The sequence below is a fragment of the Notamacropus eugenii genome, chromosome 4 (genome assembly GCF_028372415.1).
Source record: "Notamacropus eugenii isolate mMacEug1 chromosome 4, mMacEug1.pri_v2, whole genome shotgun sequence".
NCBI lineage: Eukaryota > Metazoa > Chordata > Mammalia > Diprotodontia > Macropodidae > Notamacropus > Notamacropus eugenii.
In genome coordinates, this window is record NC_092875.1 from 67,749,431 (window position 1) to 67,766,213 (window position 16,783).

General features: G+C 50.2%; 1 protein-coding gene across 5 annotated transcripts in view; it reads right to left on the reverse strand.

Annotated features, from left to right (window-relative positions):
• MAST3 (microtubule associated serine/threonine kinase 3) overlaps positions 1 to 16,783 on the reverse strand; it is an 85,240-nt gene that overhangs the window by 18,279 nt on the left and 50,178 nt on the right. For all 5 annotated transcript variants that reach the window (XM_072601667.1, XM_072601664.1, XM_072601663.1 and 2 more), the window contains 9 exons: positions 15,879 to 15,946; positions 12,320 to 12,405; positions 11,849 to 12,057; positions 11,098 to 11,236; positions 9,531 to 9,663; positions 7,670 to 7,835; positions 6,792 to 6,893; positions 5,770 to 5,892; positions 1,570 to 1,679 (listed from right to left, as the gene is read on the reverse strand). In XM_072601667.1, the coding sequence (XP_072457768.1) occupies positions 1,570 to 1,679; positions 5,770 to 5,892; positions 6,792 to 6,893; positions 7,670 to 7,835; positions 9,531 to 9,663; positions 11,098 to 11,236; positions 11,849 to 12,057; positions 12,320 to 12,405; positions 15,879 to 15,946 (1,136 nt within the window). The remainder of the gene's footprint in view (positions 1 to 1,569; positions 1,680 to 5,769; positions 5,893 to 6,791; positions 6,894 to 7,669; positions 7,836 to 9,530; positions 9,664 to 11,097; positions 11,237 to 11,848; positions 12,058 to 12,319; positions 12,406 to 15,878; positions 15,947 to 16,783) is intronic.

The window sequence follows — 16,783 nt, forward strand, 5'->3', positions numbered from 1 at the left end:
ATTGCTAAGGAAGTGAGGGTGGGGAAGGGCTGGAATGTATTAATATTTGAATATAAAAGTGATAAAATATTTTTAATAAAAAAGTTATTTTTTGCCAAGATTGGGGTCTTTTTTTTTTTTTTTTTTTGGTTCAGATTTCTACTTAAGATGAATCCATTGGGAGGAATCTCAACCATACCTATCCTGGTGGCGGCTGCTCCTTCTCTTCGTTTAGAGAAGGATGAAAGAACCCTTCCTGACCCACATCTGGCTACTGTTTATTATCATCATGATGAAGAAAGAGAAGATCTCCCTCAGAGGAACTCAGACAGTGGGGAGACCAACCACTCATTTGTCACTGAAAGGTACCTGGGGATACTGATAGCTCAAGTGAATTGCCCAGGGTCATCCAGCCAGCATGTATGTGTCCCCCACGCCTCCTGGATTCCATGGCAGGCCCAGGGTGTATTCTCCTACAATGTCTTGTTAGTTAAATGAACAAAACAAGAGCACTTGGTAAAAAAAAGCCTGGTTCATCTTCTACACAACATGACTAATGTGAAAATGTGTTTAATAAGAATGGATGTGCAGAACCCATAGAAGATGGCATGCCATCTTGAGGAGGCAGGGGGAGAAAATTTAAAACTTAGGGAAGTGATTGTTGAAAACTGAAAACAAATAAATTAAAAGCCTGATTCTGATCCACTAATGTATGAGCAGTTCATCTCTCAGGATGTGGAGAAGTAAAAGGTTAAATCCATGAGCCCCAGCTCCCTGGGAGCTCAGCTCTGCTCAAAGGATGTGGCTTGTCCAGGCCATGGGTCACAGAGGCATGGCCTCATGGTGTACTGGATCCAGAAGGGGCTGGAATGGGGACGAAGAGGAGCTTGCTATACCTTCCCAGCTTCCTACCTCAATTTACCTCTTTGCTCCTGGATCTGACCCCAGCCAAGGCCAAGCAGAACAGTCTGAATTGTCCCCCTCCCCCGACATCAAAGTGAGTGATCACATCCCCCAAGCCTCCAGCTTCCTTTCCAGCCTCAATATCCTCCCCAGTTCCTTCTGTAAATCCTCCAGGGCATGAGTCCAAGGCTCCCTTCTCCTTCAGCCTGGCTGCCTTCCTCTGGACCGTGGCCCCCACAATGGAATGCACTACTCCAGAGGTCTGGCCAGGGCCCTCTTCTTCCCCCCACCTAATGCAGCCCGTGACACCACTACCTTTGTTTTTGGCCCCTATGTCACACTCGTATAGAGAACGAAGTTCACAGAAACCCCCAGATCTCTCAGACAGACTGCTGTCTAACCAAAGACTGCTCGAGGGCAGCTTATCCAGATTACTAGACACTTAATAGATGTGCGCAGATTGACTGACGGACTGCCTAGGCAAAGTCCCCAAGAGGCTTTAATCATCCTTCTGAGTGCTAAATTTGCAAACCAGACTTACAAGATAAGAGTCTAATCACACACACACACACACACACACACACACACACACACACACACACACACACACACACACACACACACACACACACACACACACACACACACACACACATGCACACACCCTCTTTGGTAGCACTCCCATACCTTACTGAACCGGTGTGAGCAGGAAGAAAACTGGGGGATTTCGGTAGAGGACTCCTCATCATTGGTCTCATCATCCTCTGAGCCCAGGTGGCGGTATCGTTCTGAGCGAGCTGGAAGAGAGAACAAAGGCCGTGCCCATGAGCGGGTGAGTGTATGGTGCCTCCTGTTCCAGTCTGTGAGGTTTGTTAGATTCTGCTGACTCATAGCAGCCCTTCAAGGGGCCCATGAACCCCGGGAGCACGAGCACAGATGCATGGGACCTGGGAGGCCCAGCCATCTGCTGAAAGCCACCAGGCAGGCAGCAGCAGAGCCAGACCTGAAATCTCCTCTTGCCTCTCCCCTTAGCCCCCTTCCTATCTGCTCTGCTCCCCCACCTCCCCTCTGGTTCTCTTCACTGAGGGGAAGACAGAAGCCCTTGCCCACTGAGCCCCTCTCTCTAATAAAGCTGTCTCTTTGGCCACATGATGGGAGCTGGGGGCGAGAGACCCAAGTTCTGGGCCCAGTGATTCAGACTGGTTGTGTGTTCTTGTGCAAGTCACTTCCTTTCCAATATCCCTCAGATTACCCATCGGTGCCACGAAGGGTTTGGACTGAGATCCTCAGGTAGGCAATCAGTTAGTTAACTAGTATTTATTAAGCACCCATGACAGGCATCAGCTAAGTGACAGGCAAAAGAAAGGAAAAGACAGTCCCTGCCCTTACGGAGGTACCTGTCCCATGTGGGAGACAACACAATATGTACAGGGTAAACTGGGAATAACCCTGGAGGGAAGGCAGAGAGTTAAGGAGGATGAGGAAAGGTTTCTTGCAGAAGCAGGGATGGCAGAAGGGGAAGATGAAGAGCTAGAGCTCCAAGAATGGGGACAGTGAGGAGACCAGTGTCACCTGGCTGCAGGGGACATTGGCAGTATATAGGTAGAAGACTAGGAAGGTAGGAAGGGGTCAGCTTACAGAGGTCTCTAAAAGCCAAACAGAGAATTTTCTATGTGACCTTGGAGGTGACTGACTTAGGAGGTGCGAGTGACATGGTCAGACCTGGGCTTTGACAAAATTAACCTGGCAGCTGAGTGGAGGGTGAGCTGGTGCAGGGAGAGACTCCAGGAGGGAGACCCACCAGTAAGTCACAGCAATAGTCCAGATGTGAGGGGAGGAGGTTCTGGGACAGGTGGGCACCACAGAGTCAAAGAAGAGAAGGGGGTAGATACAGGAGGTGTTACAAGAGGTGACATCATCAGGACCCTGCAACTGAATGTCCATGTGGGAGTGACCACGAGTGGTCAAGGATGAAACCTGGGACATGAGCCAGGGTGACTAAGAAGACGATGGCATCCTCGGCAGCAACAGGGAAGACTGGAAGAAAGGAGGGCTCGGGAGAAAAGATAATGAGTTCTGTTCTGGACCTGTCTACAAGACACTCAGTTCAAAATGTTCAGGTGGCGGCTGGAGAGGTAAGAATGGAAGTTGGGTGAAGGTCGGGCTGGACAAATAAACCAATGAGATCACCAAGGGAAACAGAAGAGGGGGAAAAGAGGAGGCCTAGGCCAGAACCTTGGGGGATACTCACAGAGGAAGATCTGGCAAAAGAGACGGAAAAGCAAGAGCCTGAGATCAGGCAGGACACTCTGAAGATGTCAGAGGATGTCTAATCCAAACCCTTGTACAGGAACAAGCGATCCTGTCTAAAACATTCCCAATGAGGGGTCAGCCCTCGACCTGAGGATTTCCAGGGACAGAGTCAACTCCTCTCCCAAGGTGACATCTTTCCATCACTCACTAATTCCAGAATTAGTGAATGCTTACTCATTAATCTGCCAGGTACTGTGCTAAGTGCTGGTGATACTGAGACAAATCAAGACAATCCCTGTCCTCAGGAAGTTTTCATTGTACCGTGAGTTGCAGAGAAGACAGAATAAAATATAGACATAGAAATAAACATAATGTGTGTGTGTACGGATATATGTGTGCATGTATATGGTATGTGTACACAAAGGAAATATAAGATAACTGTGCAGGGAGGGGGAAGAGAACACAGACAGCTACGGCTGTCAGGAAAGACCTCTCAAAAGAAAGAGAGATACATGACCTGCGCTTTGAAGGAAGCAAGGTGGAAGGAAGGATGGAAAAGCATCTCAGACATGAAATTTGGGAATGGGGGACAGGACCTGAAAGGACCACCAGGCAGATCAAACAGGTATTGGCCAAGCACAGAGTTGGTGCTCGATCAGTCTGCAAAGACAGCTTGTGGCCAGTGTGATGTAAGAATTTCAACGCCAGAGGACCTGAATCTGACCCGAGAGATGACAGGAAGCCAGTTGAGTTTCCTGATCAGCTGTGGGGAGGATGGGGTAAGGGCAGGGGAGTGACTTCACCAGACCTGACCTTTAGGAACATCAGTTCACCAGCTATGAGGGGGCAGAGAGAGCTGAGTGGTAGGAAAACTTTTCCTTATAGTGAGCACCAGCATTGCCTCCTCTGAAGTCACACCCAACCAGGCTCATCCTCTGGACCAGCAGGGATAGTGGCACCCTTGAAACATGACACGATGGCCCAAAGGGCTCTGGGGAGGGGCAACAGGTAATTAGTCATGTGCACCTCTATCAGCTCCAGGAAATCCTGTCTCAGGGCATCATATGAGCAAGCTCGCAAGCCCTGCAGAGGCAGCCCCAAAGTGTAGATCCCTTCTTGGAAGTGTTGGAGACATCAACAGCCTTGACGCCCAGAGACAACGCCTAGCTGTCTTGTCCCTGGGCCAGGAGGATGTGATACAGCCAGAAGAGCCAGGGTTCTTGGAACCACTGGGGAAGGAGCGGCATCACGGGGTGGAGGCTCAAAGCCCTCCAGCTTCCCCCAGAACTCAGTCTTGGTCTGCAAGATTTCAGAGCTCTCTGGGGTCTCAGAGGCCACCTGGACCTGCACAGGAATCTCATGTTTGAGAAGTGGCCCTTCAGCTTCCACTGGAATACCTGCAGGGACAGGGAGCTCGGTCCCTCCAGCGACGGCGCAGCCCACTTCTGTACAGCTTCTAATGGCTCATAAGAGCAAGGAAGTGGTTGTTTACAAGGATGTGGCATCCAGGTCTTTGTAATTTCCATCCACTTGTCCAAATTCTCTCCTTTGGGACTGAAAGGACAACTTGAACGCTGACGTTTTTCTCGGTTCTTTTTTCTTTCTTCCTTTCTTTTGTTCTCAAGTGTGTAGCACAGGACCTGGCACACAGTAGGTGCTTCATAAATGCTTGCTGACTGACTGACCTCTTCTAGAAGACAGCTCTTCAAACACCTGAAGGCAGGAATCTTTAGCACCTTCTGGAAAATGGGCAAACTGAGACTCAGAGATGGAGCGGTCCTCTCCCAGGGTTGCAGGGTAAATGAGAAAGTGGGTCTTGGAGGCCTTGGCTCCAGCCTGCAGATCAGTATTTACCACACGGGGAGAGCGGAGAGATAAAGCAGTATCCAAGAGACACATGTCTGTTACCATGGGAACTGGTGGTTTGGGATGGCCCCCAGGCTGGGGTTAACAACATTTCCTGCCCCTCCCAAGGTGGAGAGAGCCAGGCTTCCTCCTTTCAGTCTCTTCTCAGACAGTCACTCCTCTCCCGTTCTCACTTCCTCTCCAAGCTGAGGGTCAACCACAACTTCCCAGCCCCAGCCACAGGGGACATCTTTCTACCCTGACTAGATCCAGCAACCGAAACAGCCCGGACTAGCAGGCTAAGGACTGTCAAGAGCCACTACAGGGAACCAGGCTGGGGATCACTAGGCAGAATGAAACATGGCCCCTTGGACAAAAATCAAGGGACCCCCAGTCCTCCCACTGCAGAAGGTTTCAGGACCCTGGACAGATGTTACCACCTGCTGCAGAAGACTCACTGAAGGGTTACAGGCATAGAGTGTTTGAGCCAGGGGGGTCCTTAGAACATGGAATGTCAGAGCCAGGAGAACCCTTAGAACACAGAAGGTCAAAGCCAGCAGGGCCCTTAGAACACAATGTTAGAACCAGGAGGGCCCTTAGAATCCAGAGCCAACAGGGCTCTTAGAATATGGAATGACAGAACTGGGAGGGCCCTGGAACACACAATGTCAGAGGTGGGAGGGCCCTTCTAATATATACAGTTTTGATTCCCAGAGGGATTCTACTTCATCCCAAAGCAGAGGAACACATGCCCTCCCCTGCACCTCCAGAGAACTGCTCCCCACTCACTGTCAAAATAGCTGGTGTCATCTTCTGCCTCCAGCTGTGGGATGAACTCTGCCTTTTGCCGTAGGAGACCTGTCCAGTCGAGGTTATGAAAGAAGGGGTGCTGCTTCACCTCGTAGGCACCACCTGCAGGGGCAGCGATGGAGGCTGTACCTGAGCAACACACTCCTAGGGGCCCCTGCAGCCCAGCCTCCCCCATCCCCAACCCTTGATGGCTTCTAGTCCTGCCTTCCTGCCCCTTCCTCAGGCCCCTGCCTCCATGAACACTTCCAGCTATGCTCTTTGTAGCTCAAGTGGCTGCTACCAATTTTCAGAAAGATTTTGGAGTGGGGTGTTATGGGCATATACCCTCTGGTCTATTTTTCCAACCACCAGCTGCTGGTTTTTGTGTTTATATAAACCATTGGGAGGGAAAGGGAAACAAAGCAGAATGGGGGTGTGGGAGGAGGCCAGGGCCAGGGAGAAGGGGGCAGGCCAAGGTGGACCAGTGTCAGGAGGGTGGGATGGAGCAGTGCTAGGAAATATCAGGAGAACCAAGGCAGAAACAGAGAAGATGAGTTCCTTGAGGGCAGGAACCTGCTGGTTTTTTGCTCAATACGTCCAAGACAGCACCTGCCATGCAGCGGAGACTAACACGCTTGTTGACATGAGGAAACTGAGGAGCCAACTGGCTAGTATTCCAAAGCGAGCACATTAAGAGGCCTCAGGTTAAGTAAAAAGAGATTTGACTTCATGTGAATAACTGAGATCATATGGCTTGTCTTCCTGAGGGCTGGGGGAATGGTGGATGGGAAGGAGAGAATTTGGAACTCAATATGTTCAGAAATCAATGTTAAAAAATTTTAAATGAAGTTGAGAAATATTTAATGAAACAAAAACAATTTTTAAAAAAGGGATCTGAGAAACCCATAGGCCAGACTGAGTCAGCTTAGCAGGGGGCCGCTCTAGGGATGGACACTCAACGGGAAGGAAAACAGAACTCAGTTCTAGCCTGTCCAGCAAGAAGCCATGCCCAGTCCACTTACCAGTGCCTAAGCGGTCCAGGGGACTCTGCCTCAGCAGCTTCATGATCAGATCCTGAGCATCTGCAGGCAGCGCCTCTTCTTCATCTGGCCAGATAATGTCATCTAAACAAAGAAGGGTCAGCTCACAGTAGGGATGGCGATGGCTGGTGGAGGCTCTGGCCCCCAGCCTTGTCTGAGAGCAGAAGAATCCTGTGTAGCCAGGGACCAGAGGCCTGATAGGCCACGCTCTGCACAGTCAGGAGGTTCCAGCCTGGGCCCCCGCTCTACCCCATCAATGCTAAGTTCTCACTTTTTTGTGGGGTGGTCTCTGAGTAGCCCAAAGGAGAGCTAAGGAGGAGGCCCCCACCCTTCCCCATGGATGTTCTAGAGCTAGAAGGGACAGCGGACACTGAGGGAACTGATGCTCAGTTACACAGAGAATAAGCATCAGAGGTCGAGTTTGGAACCTAGTGACCCCAAATCCAACGTTCTTCCTGCTGACCCATGATGAAACAGGATGCCCAACCCCTGATTAGTGGGGGGATGAAAGATACAGAATGAGCCGAATGCTTCTGGACACGGCCAGTGCAGGAATTTGTCATCTAACTAAACTAAGATTTTCTTTATTCCTTTTTTTCCAGTTGGAGGGGGAGAAAATAAAACTTGACTAATTGAAAAAAAATGTTTTAAAGTACGATGGCTCCCTCTTGCTTGGCTATCAAGGTAGAACCTGAGACAGATCATGGTGACTCAGTAGAGGACCTAGTTCTCCTGACTGCCCTCCCTCCTGCCAAGTCCAGGCCCACATTCTCCGCATAGCACCATACAGCCTCTCACATGCACCTTGGGGTGCTAAGGGGGAAGCCCGGCTGAGCCCCAAGCCCCAGATGGTGGCATACCGCTGACAACCTGGCCGAAGAGCTCCTCGGGGGTATCACCAAAGAATGGGACACAGCCCACCAGAAATTCATAGAGGATGACACCCATGGCCCACCAGTCCACTGGCTTCCCATAGCCTTGTCGGAAGATCACTTCGGGTGCAATGTACTCAGGGGTCCCGCAGACCTGGGGAAGGAGAGATGCACAGGTGAGGCCTGACTTCAGCAGGCAGGCTCTGTGGCTAGAACCCATGGGATCAAGGCCATATATTCCCATTTGGCCATTCAATCAGCCAGTAAGCATTTGTTATGCATTTACTGTGTGCCAGGTACCGTGCTAAGCACTGGGGGAAGACAACATGGATGTAGCTAGGCACATACTAGACACATACAAAGATGAAGGAACATGACTTCCAAAGGGAAGGCAGTAGGACAGGCCTCTTGCAGAGGGTGGGATGCTGGGGTCCCACTGTGGACAGTCCCAGGTGTGGTCCGCTGGCTGGCAAGGGTAGGGACACTAGAAAACATGGTGACTCAAAACACATTTCTTCCTATCATAAAATTAAGAGCTGGAAGCAACCTCCAGCATTCTTCTACAGATGAGAACACATCTGTGAGTGTCTGCACACACACACACACATATACAACACATACACACACACACACACACACACACACACACACACACACACACACACACACACACACACACACACACACGGGGAATCAGGGAGAGAGTCACACTGCAAACCCCAGGTCTTGAGCAGGTTGACTACTGTAGATCAATCAACTGATAGATCAGTCAATTAAGCAGGCCCTGAGTGTGAATTCCAGCCCTGCCACTTGCTCTCTACGTGATGTTGAGCAAGCCCTCAGTTTCCTCACCTGACACAACAGGGCACTGGACTAGGCGGCATCTAAGGCACTTCCAGTCCTCCATCTGTGACCCGTGGGACTCGGGCTGCAGCTCATCAGAGCAACTGTTATTAGATTATCTGCCCAGGCCAGGAGGGGTGGGGCGGGCAGAGAGCTTCCTTCTTGTTCAACGCCCAACTCTAGCCTGTGCACGTGAGTGAGCGGCCCCCTGAAGGATGCAGTCTTGACTTTGCTTCCCCCTGACGCCTGCTGCTCCACCAAACTTCTGTCCAGGGCACTATCATCTTTCCATATTCTCAGACTGGAAAACCTCAGCCATCCCTCTCTCTCGTTCTCCCCAGATGTTCAGTCAGAGGCCAACAAGCAGCCTTTGGAGCTCCCTCCTGCCCACAGGATGCACCACCAACTCCTGTGTGCAGGGCCTGAAACTGCCACTGCCTGGCCTTCGCCTGCTTTCCAGCTTGATTTTGCTCTGCTTTCCCCCTGGCCCAATCTATGTGCTGGCCAAACCGGCCTACCTGAAGTTCCCATGTCTGGGCCTTTGAATAGGCTGCTTTCTATCCCAGGATGCGTGTCCTCCCTCTTCATCTGCCTCTCTCAGTCAAGACTCAGCTCATGAGTGACTTCCTAGTGGACCCTGCGAGTGAGTGGCTAATTCTCTCTCCCCTCCTCAAAACCAGTTTGCCTAGACTTGTGTTCATGCGTCTGGCATCCCTCTAGTAGGATTTAAGCTGTTCTTGTTTTCTGCGCCTAGCAAAGTGTCCTGCACACAGTAGGTGCTTAATAAATGCATGCTGGTTTGGACTGATCAGGATGGGAGGTGGACAGGAAGCTTCCTGAGGGCTGTAGGCACTTGATCTAGGCCTTGAAGGATGGAAAAGATGATGTCTGCCTCACCTCTAGTGATCTCCTCCTCCCCTGCCTTAGTTAGCCACCCCACTCTACCCCTTCCTGGAATCCTAAGCCCCTTCCTCTCGAAACCTCCCAGGGAACAGAAGACACTCACTTGCTTGTCCACAAACTCACGGGCATCCTTCTCAATGTGACCCTCGTACAGATTTGTGGTCATGCTCATCAGCCCGATCTTAGACAGCCCGAAGTCCGTCAGCTTGATGTGGCCCAGGGACGTGATCAAGAGGCTGTATCAGAGAAGGCAGAGGCCCATCTGTCATGGAGACTCAGCTGCTGGGGGTCAGGGCCAAGTTCCAAGAACCAGGGAAGCTGGGACCCCCCATGCTCCTGGCAGGACATAACTGAGCTCTCCTGCACCAGACCACCGTTCCTCCGGTTCTGTCTTTGGGGACGGCGAAGAGAATGAAAATACCTTGGAACACAAGGAACCCAGGCAGCTGCACCCAGAGCTGGGAAGGACCTCGGTCTCCCCTGCAACCCTCCACCCACTGCCGGAGCCCCCATCCACAGCATCTCTGCCTGGGGAATGAAGGAGTGGAACTCTTGTGTGACCTGACCCATACTGGCACAGGATAAAGCCCCCCTCCCAAGATTCAGAAGCCACATAGGGGAGGTTTGCTCTGGGGCTCAGAGGCCCAAGAACCACAGCTGGCTCCCCCTACTTCCCCTTCTATCTTCCCTGGCAGGAAGCTCTCAGTGACCCCCTGGGGCCAACCACGGAAACGAAACTGAGCCCAGGTGCCCAAGAATACCCGTTCCTCAATTCCTTTGGGCAAGTTTTTGTTTTTCTTCCCCTCTATGCCCTGCTGGGCATATTTTAGACCTTGCATTCTGCTCCAAGCCCCTGCAAGAAGCAGGTGGGGTGTACGAATGCCTACACAAGGAGAAGGGAAGGGTGAGACTCTTGGTTGGTGCAACTCAGGGTTGGTGGGTAATTAGAGAAACATCACATTCAGCCAAGCACAAAGAGCTCCTTCCTCTGTACAGTCATCCCATGGGAAGAGAGGCACAGGATTTTAGAGGGAGAAGAAAAGGCCTTTCAGATCCAGACCCAGCCTCTCCTGTTCCAGAGGAGGAAGCAAGTCTGGGGGCGGGTCAGGCTCAGAGTCGAATAGCGAGGCAGGGGCACAGAGGGGACACAAAACCTGGAACCCCGGAGTCCAGCGTAGGACCATTCCCCTACAAGAAGGACAGGGACTGTCTGGCAGGCAGGGGAGAGGAAGTGAGTCACCCAAGGTCACACCTCAAGCCAACATTAAGAGCTGGGTCCAGGACCCAGATTCTCTTGATGAGCTGAGAGCTAAGCTGGGCTACCTCAAGAGCACCAATTATTCCCTACGAGGGATGATAAAGATTCAAAAGAGGAAACTTCTCCCCAGATTTACCCTGTTCCCCAAACAGAGTATAAGTGGACAAGGGTCAGGGCCTAACAACTTGGATTTGGGTTTTAGTCACTTTCCCTGAGGTGGGCCTTAATTTCCTTATCTGTAAAGTAGGGGCTGGGCCCAAGGAGCCCTAGGGCTGCTCTCTCTCAGCTCTGGGGACTTTGATTCCATGTAAACTCCACCCCCCCATTCCCAGCCTGGTCCCAGGTGGCGATTAGCCCACCAAAGAATCTTGCTACTTCAGTGCCTTCCCTCCCAGGCTCTGCCTCCTCTTACTTGTCTGGCTTGAGGTCCCGGTGCACAATGCCATAGTTGTGTAAGTACTCCAAAGCCAGGACAGTCTCGGCGAAGTACATCCGGGCCATGTCCACAGGGAGGGGGCCCATATTCTTCAGCAGTGTGGCACAGTCCCCACCTGCAGGAAGACCAGGCACCAGGGCAGCGTGAGGCGTGCCCCAGCTTCCACAGGGCGGGGGGGAAGGGGGAACAACCCACAAGACAATCAGACCTTCAGCCCCTTCATGTGTCACCTTCCACACAGGCCGTGCTCAGAAAAGGTCTGACACAAGGTCTGAAAGAAAGAATGAAGCACTGGCTGAGGAACGACCCTAGTCACAGAGAATTACTGAGTGGGGTAGGGAAGCCTGGGCCACTGGGGTCTTCTCAGGAGCCAGCACCAGAGTGGGGCAACGGGGAGCCCTTGGACTGGTCTGGAAAGTCTTCAGCAGAGCTCTCTGTCATCTAAGGGGCTTGAAACCCCAAATGTCAGAGCTGGGAGGGCCCTAAGAATATGGAAGGTCACAGTTGGGAGGGGTCTTCAAACACAAAATGCTGGAGCTAAGAGAAGCACTTACAAACTATCCAGTCTAACCCCTTAATATCACAGATGGGAAAAACGAGATCTGTAGAGAAGAAAGGATTCCCCTAGTTACACAGAAATTCTAGAGGAGAGTTGGGAAGGGAACCTTTAAGTCTTGACCCCAAGGTTAAGAGCCCCTTCCAGCACCTCCCACTGCCCAGTACTGACCTTCCACATACTCCATGACCATGCAGAGGTGCCTGCGGGTCTCAAAGGAGCAGAACATACTGACGACAAAGGGGTTTTCGGCAAAGGTGAGGATGTCCCGCTCCACAAATACTTGCTGGATTTGGTTCCGGAGCACTAAGTTCTGTTTGTTGATCTTTTTTAGTGCGAAACGCTGGCGGGTCTCCCGGTGCCTGACCAGGTACACAGCCCTAGTAGAGGGAAAGAAGTGATGAATAAGAGGATGGCTAATAATCTGTGTTTTAGATCCCTCTCAGCTCTGACATCCTGGGTTCTAAGTGCCCTCCTAGCTTTGACATTCCATGTTCTGCTGACAAAAGCCACAGCATCTTGCCTTAGCAGCCCTTCTGGCCTGCCCTGGAGGAGAAGCCCAATAGATTCAGTTACTTGTCAGCTTTAGGACCAAGGACAATGGTGTCCACAGTTCAGGGGTTGAAGCTATCTCCCACTCACCCATATGCACCATTGCTGATCAGCTTGATGGTCTCAAAGTCACTCTCGCAGGGTTTCCTCCGGGAGGGGACAGGGAGACATCGGTTCTGAAAAGACCAGAGAGAAATTGGTTAGGACTCCTCAGGCTCCAGTGCCTAACCAGACGCAGGAGACACATGGAGAGAGGCACCCTCTGCCTGAGAGTCCCCAGGAAATCCTCTGCCCTTGACTTAGGAATCCTCAGGGGGTAGAAGGGGAGGGAGGCCATCCCACACCTTCCTCAAAGGTCCACAAGGTTGGTCTTTGCTGCCTTGTCTCAAAGGGCAAAGCTGGTTCAGAGAAAAGACCAAGGAACTTGAGAGTCAAAGGACCAGATTTCAAATCTCAGCTCTGCCCCTGTGTGACTGTGGGGCAGTCTCGTCATTCTCCTTCTAGCTCTGGATTTGGGGGTCCTATGACTTGGGAGTTCTACACCTGACTCATAACCTCAATGCCTTTGGGCAAAATGTTCCACTGGTAAAATGAGAGAGGATGGGACTGGCTGATCTCTCTAAGGTCCCTTCAAGGCTCCAATAAACCTTAGAGACCATTTGGTTGAAGAGGGGGAAAAATTGGGGGTTCAAAAGGGGGCAGATTTAAGGAAGAATTTTCTAAGAAGTAGATCAGCCCCACAGAAGCACAAGCTGCCTTAGGAGGTAATAAATGAGGTCCCAGAGTCAAAGAGCTTGAGTTGGAAGGGACCTCAGTGGCCATTCTGAACCAAGCATTATCCAAAAGGATCCCTGGATTCAATCACCCAATGTGTTAGCTATCCCTCCCTAGCTTTGTGTCACTTGTAAATCTGATAAGTATGCCAAACATGGATCTGGCCATGTTGATGCTGAACCATTAACTACTGGTATTTGAATCTGGCCATCCAACAAGTTCGGTTTATCCATTATCAATCATCCAACCACTCATATCATTCTCTAGTCCACATCTTTCCATCTGCTCCACAAGAACAGGGCAAGTACTTTAGCCAATATTTAACTAAAATCTAGGTAAACAAACACCTGTGGCATTTCCTTCACCTCCTGGTTGAGTAACCTTGTCATGAGAGCAAGCGAGGTTAGTGAGGCATGTCCTATTTGGGATGAAGCCGCCATGCTAGTTCTCTGTGATTGCTACTTCCTTTTCTAGAGGTTCACCAGTCATTCTAGAGTTTTCCCAGAATTTATGTCAAACTCACTAGCCTAGAGCATGCAGACTCTGTTTTCTTCCTTTAAAAAAAAAAAGCAACTGGCACCACGTTGATGCTTATCCAATTTTGTGGCTCTTCTCTGGTTCTGCATGATCTTTCACCTATTACTGACAAAAGCTTGGTGATCACATCTGCCAGCCCTTTCAAGGACACAAGGAGGGGCCGGACAACTGCTCGGCAAGGGCTTCCATGAAAGAGGATTCCTTCCTTTCACTCCCCACACCTCTCTAGCTGCCATGATGCCTGATCCTTGAGTGCGCACTCCATCGAGACCCTGGGCTGCAGCCATGTATCACTCCCACTTCCTAGCCTTCTCCATACCTGTTGTACCCCGACCCATTCCTACCACCCTCTTTCCAGTTTTGGGAATCAAAGTAATCAGATCAAAGAAATAAAAGTAATCGCAGCAGTTGTCATTGCTCCTGGGAAAAGTGTCTCGATCAACTTCCAGCAGCTGCATGTAAGTTTCCAAACCACAACATCCCTTCCCACAACTGCACCATTATGTGTATTGTCTCATTCCATTAGAATATAAACTCCTTGAAGATGGAACTGATTTTTATTTGTATAGTCAGTACTTAGCAGAGTGCTTAGGTGATAATAAGTGTTTAATAAATGCTTTTCAGTCAGACATTTATTAAGCAGCTATTATTTCTGCAGAAAGGATAGGACTAGATCTTTGACCCAGCAATACCACTTCTAGGGCTGTATCCCCAAGAGATCATAAAAATGGAAAAGGGTCCCATATGTATAAAAATATTTATAGCAGCTCTCTTTGTGGTGGCCAAAAACTGGAAATCAAGGGGATGCCCATCAATTGGGAATGGCTGAATAACTTGTGGTATATGAATGTAATGGAGTACTATTGTGCTATAAGAAATGATGAACAGGAAGACTTCAGAGAGGCCTGGAAAGACTTATATGAACTGATGCTGAGTGAAAGGAGCAGAACCAGGAGAACTTTGTACACAGCAACAACCACAGTGTGTGAGGAATTTTTCTGGTAGAACTTCATTGTAATGCAAGGACTTAAACAATTCCCAGTGGTCTCTTAAGGCAAAATGCTTTCCACATCCAGAGAAAGAACTATGGAATTCAATCGCAGAATGTAGCACATCATGTTCTTTTGTATTACGTTTTGGTTTGTTTTATGATTTCTCCCATTCATTTTAATTCTTCTATGCAACATGACTAAGGTGAAAATGTATTTAGTAGGAATGTACATGTAGAACCTATATAAAATTGTATGCTGACTCAGGGAGGAGGAGAGAGGGAGGGGGAAAAAATCTAAGTTATATGGAAGTGATTGTAGAACACTGAAAACAAACAAAATAATAAAAAATAAAAAAATTAACTTCCGTAAAAAATAAAGGATAGGACTAGAAAAAGAGATCTGAGCATCATAAGCATAGAAATAATTGAATCCCTGGGAGCTGCTAAGATCAACAAGGGAGAAGAGGACCTTCATTCCTTCATCCCTTCTTCCATCCATCCATCCATCCATGGGCCTATGACCACTAAGGATCCCTGGTTGCTCTGGGATTCCAGAACCTCCCTTCTGGCATTTTCCCAACTGAGAAATCACAAGTCAAGGTGCCTCTTTTCCTTGGTCTTTCACCAAAGTCACATTTCATACCATCTCCCACCTTCCTGGATTCTCCAGCCAGAGCCATTCTGCCAAGACAGGGCACCTTTTTTCCCCCATGGCCCCACTGTGGACTCTGGACTTTTCCCCCAGTGTAAGCACTTATAACCTGGGCTTCCTGGGAACCGTGATCCTGCTGTAACAAGCAGCTAGCTGCTTGTCCCTCCCCCCACACCAAACCAGAGGAACCCTGGCCCTTGCTGAGGCTCAGACAACAACTGAGCTCCAAAGGAAGCCAGATCAGGGCAAAGGTCATAATTTACACAGAGGCAATACACCCTTTCACAACCTCTGGAGTGTCCTCCACTGTCCACCACCTGTCTCTGCTAGGGAGAGCCCACCATAATAACGATCCCTCACAATGGCAGCAACTCTAGGCTGGCAAAGTACTTTACACCTACTATCTCATTTGAATGTAGGAGGTAAGGACAAATATTATCCCCATTTTATAGATGCAGAAACTGAGGCTGAGAGGTAAGTGCCTCGGCCAGTGCTGTACCAGCCAGGAGGTCTATCTATGACAAGCTCAGCCCTTCCCCCAACCAGAGGAAGTTTGCACAGGTGGTGCCCAGACACAATATACATCTCACCAATTCCTCACTTGTTTACCATTCCCCCATCTCCAGTTCTCCCTTGTTACTGGGCCCTGGCACCAGGGAGGAACACCTCTTGAACCCAGAGCCTGGCACACTCACCTCCGGATGGTCTCCAGCCTCAGGTGCAGTTGAGGAGTCAGCATCCAGAGGATCCAGCTGCACCATCTCTGGAGAGGCAAAGACAATGTGAGGGTTAGCCTGGGGCCTCAGGAGCCCAAGCCAGCAAATGCAGGAAGGCGGTCCAGCCTGGGATGGGGGTGTTCAGGGGAATGCTGGCTCAGGCCTGGGAAGAGTCCAAGGGGGAGCCTGTCCTCATATGCTAGTCCCAGCTCTAACACTCAGACAGGGAAGGAATCACAGGACCCTAAAGTTGGCTGGGACCTGGGGGGGAGAAGGGGAGGGATAGATCCCTTCCACCTAAGACCTGATCAAGGATGCCTCTTCCACAAAGTGGTGAGCTTCAAGACAGATGGCCCCACTTAATATCTGTGCCACTCTGGGCAAGTCAGAAACTCCCTCCCTGGAGGTCAAGTGATGGGGTTGGACTAAATTGGAGACAAGCAGCCCACAAAATTCACTGGTGCTGCCTGAACAAGATGACAGTGGAATTGGGAAACGTTTACCAAAATAAATAAAACACAATACAACACAGTTTACGTTAATCTGTGTTCTTCTAAGTCACTATGTGATCAGCAAGGATTCCTTCCTATTTTGAGTTTGACACCATTGGCCAAGGGGACCTTCAAGGTCCCTTCTAGCTCAAAATCCTATAATCCTTTGTTTAAAGACCCTCAGCAGAGGGAGAGTCTGAAACTCCCCAAGGCAGGCCTATCAACTTCCCCTCTATGTTTCTACATCTATAAAATAAAGGAGTCCGTACCACCCTTCTCAGCTCTGACACAGTGTCCTAAGGGCCCTCCCAGCCCTGACACCCTGGGTTCTAAGGACCCTCCCAGCTCTCATACTCTTGTGTTCTAAGAGCCCTCCCAGCTTTGACATCCTAG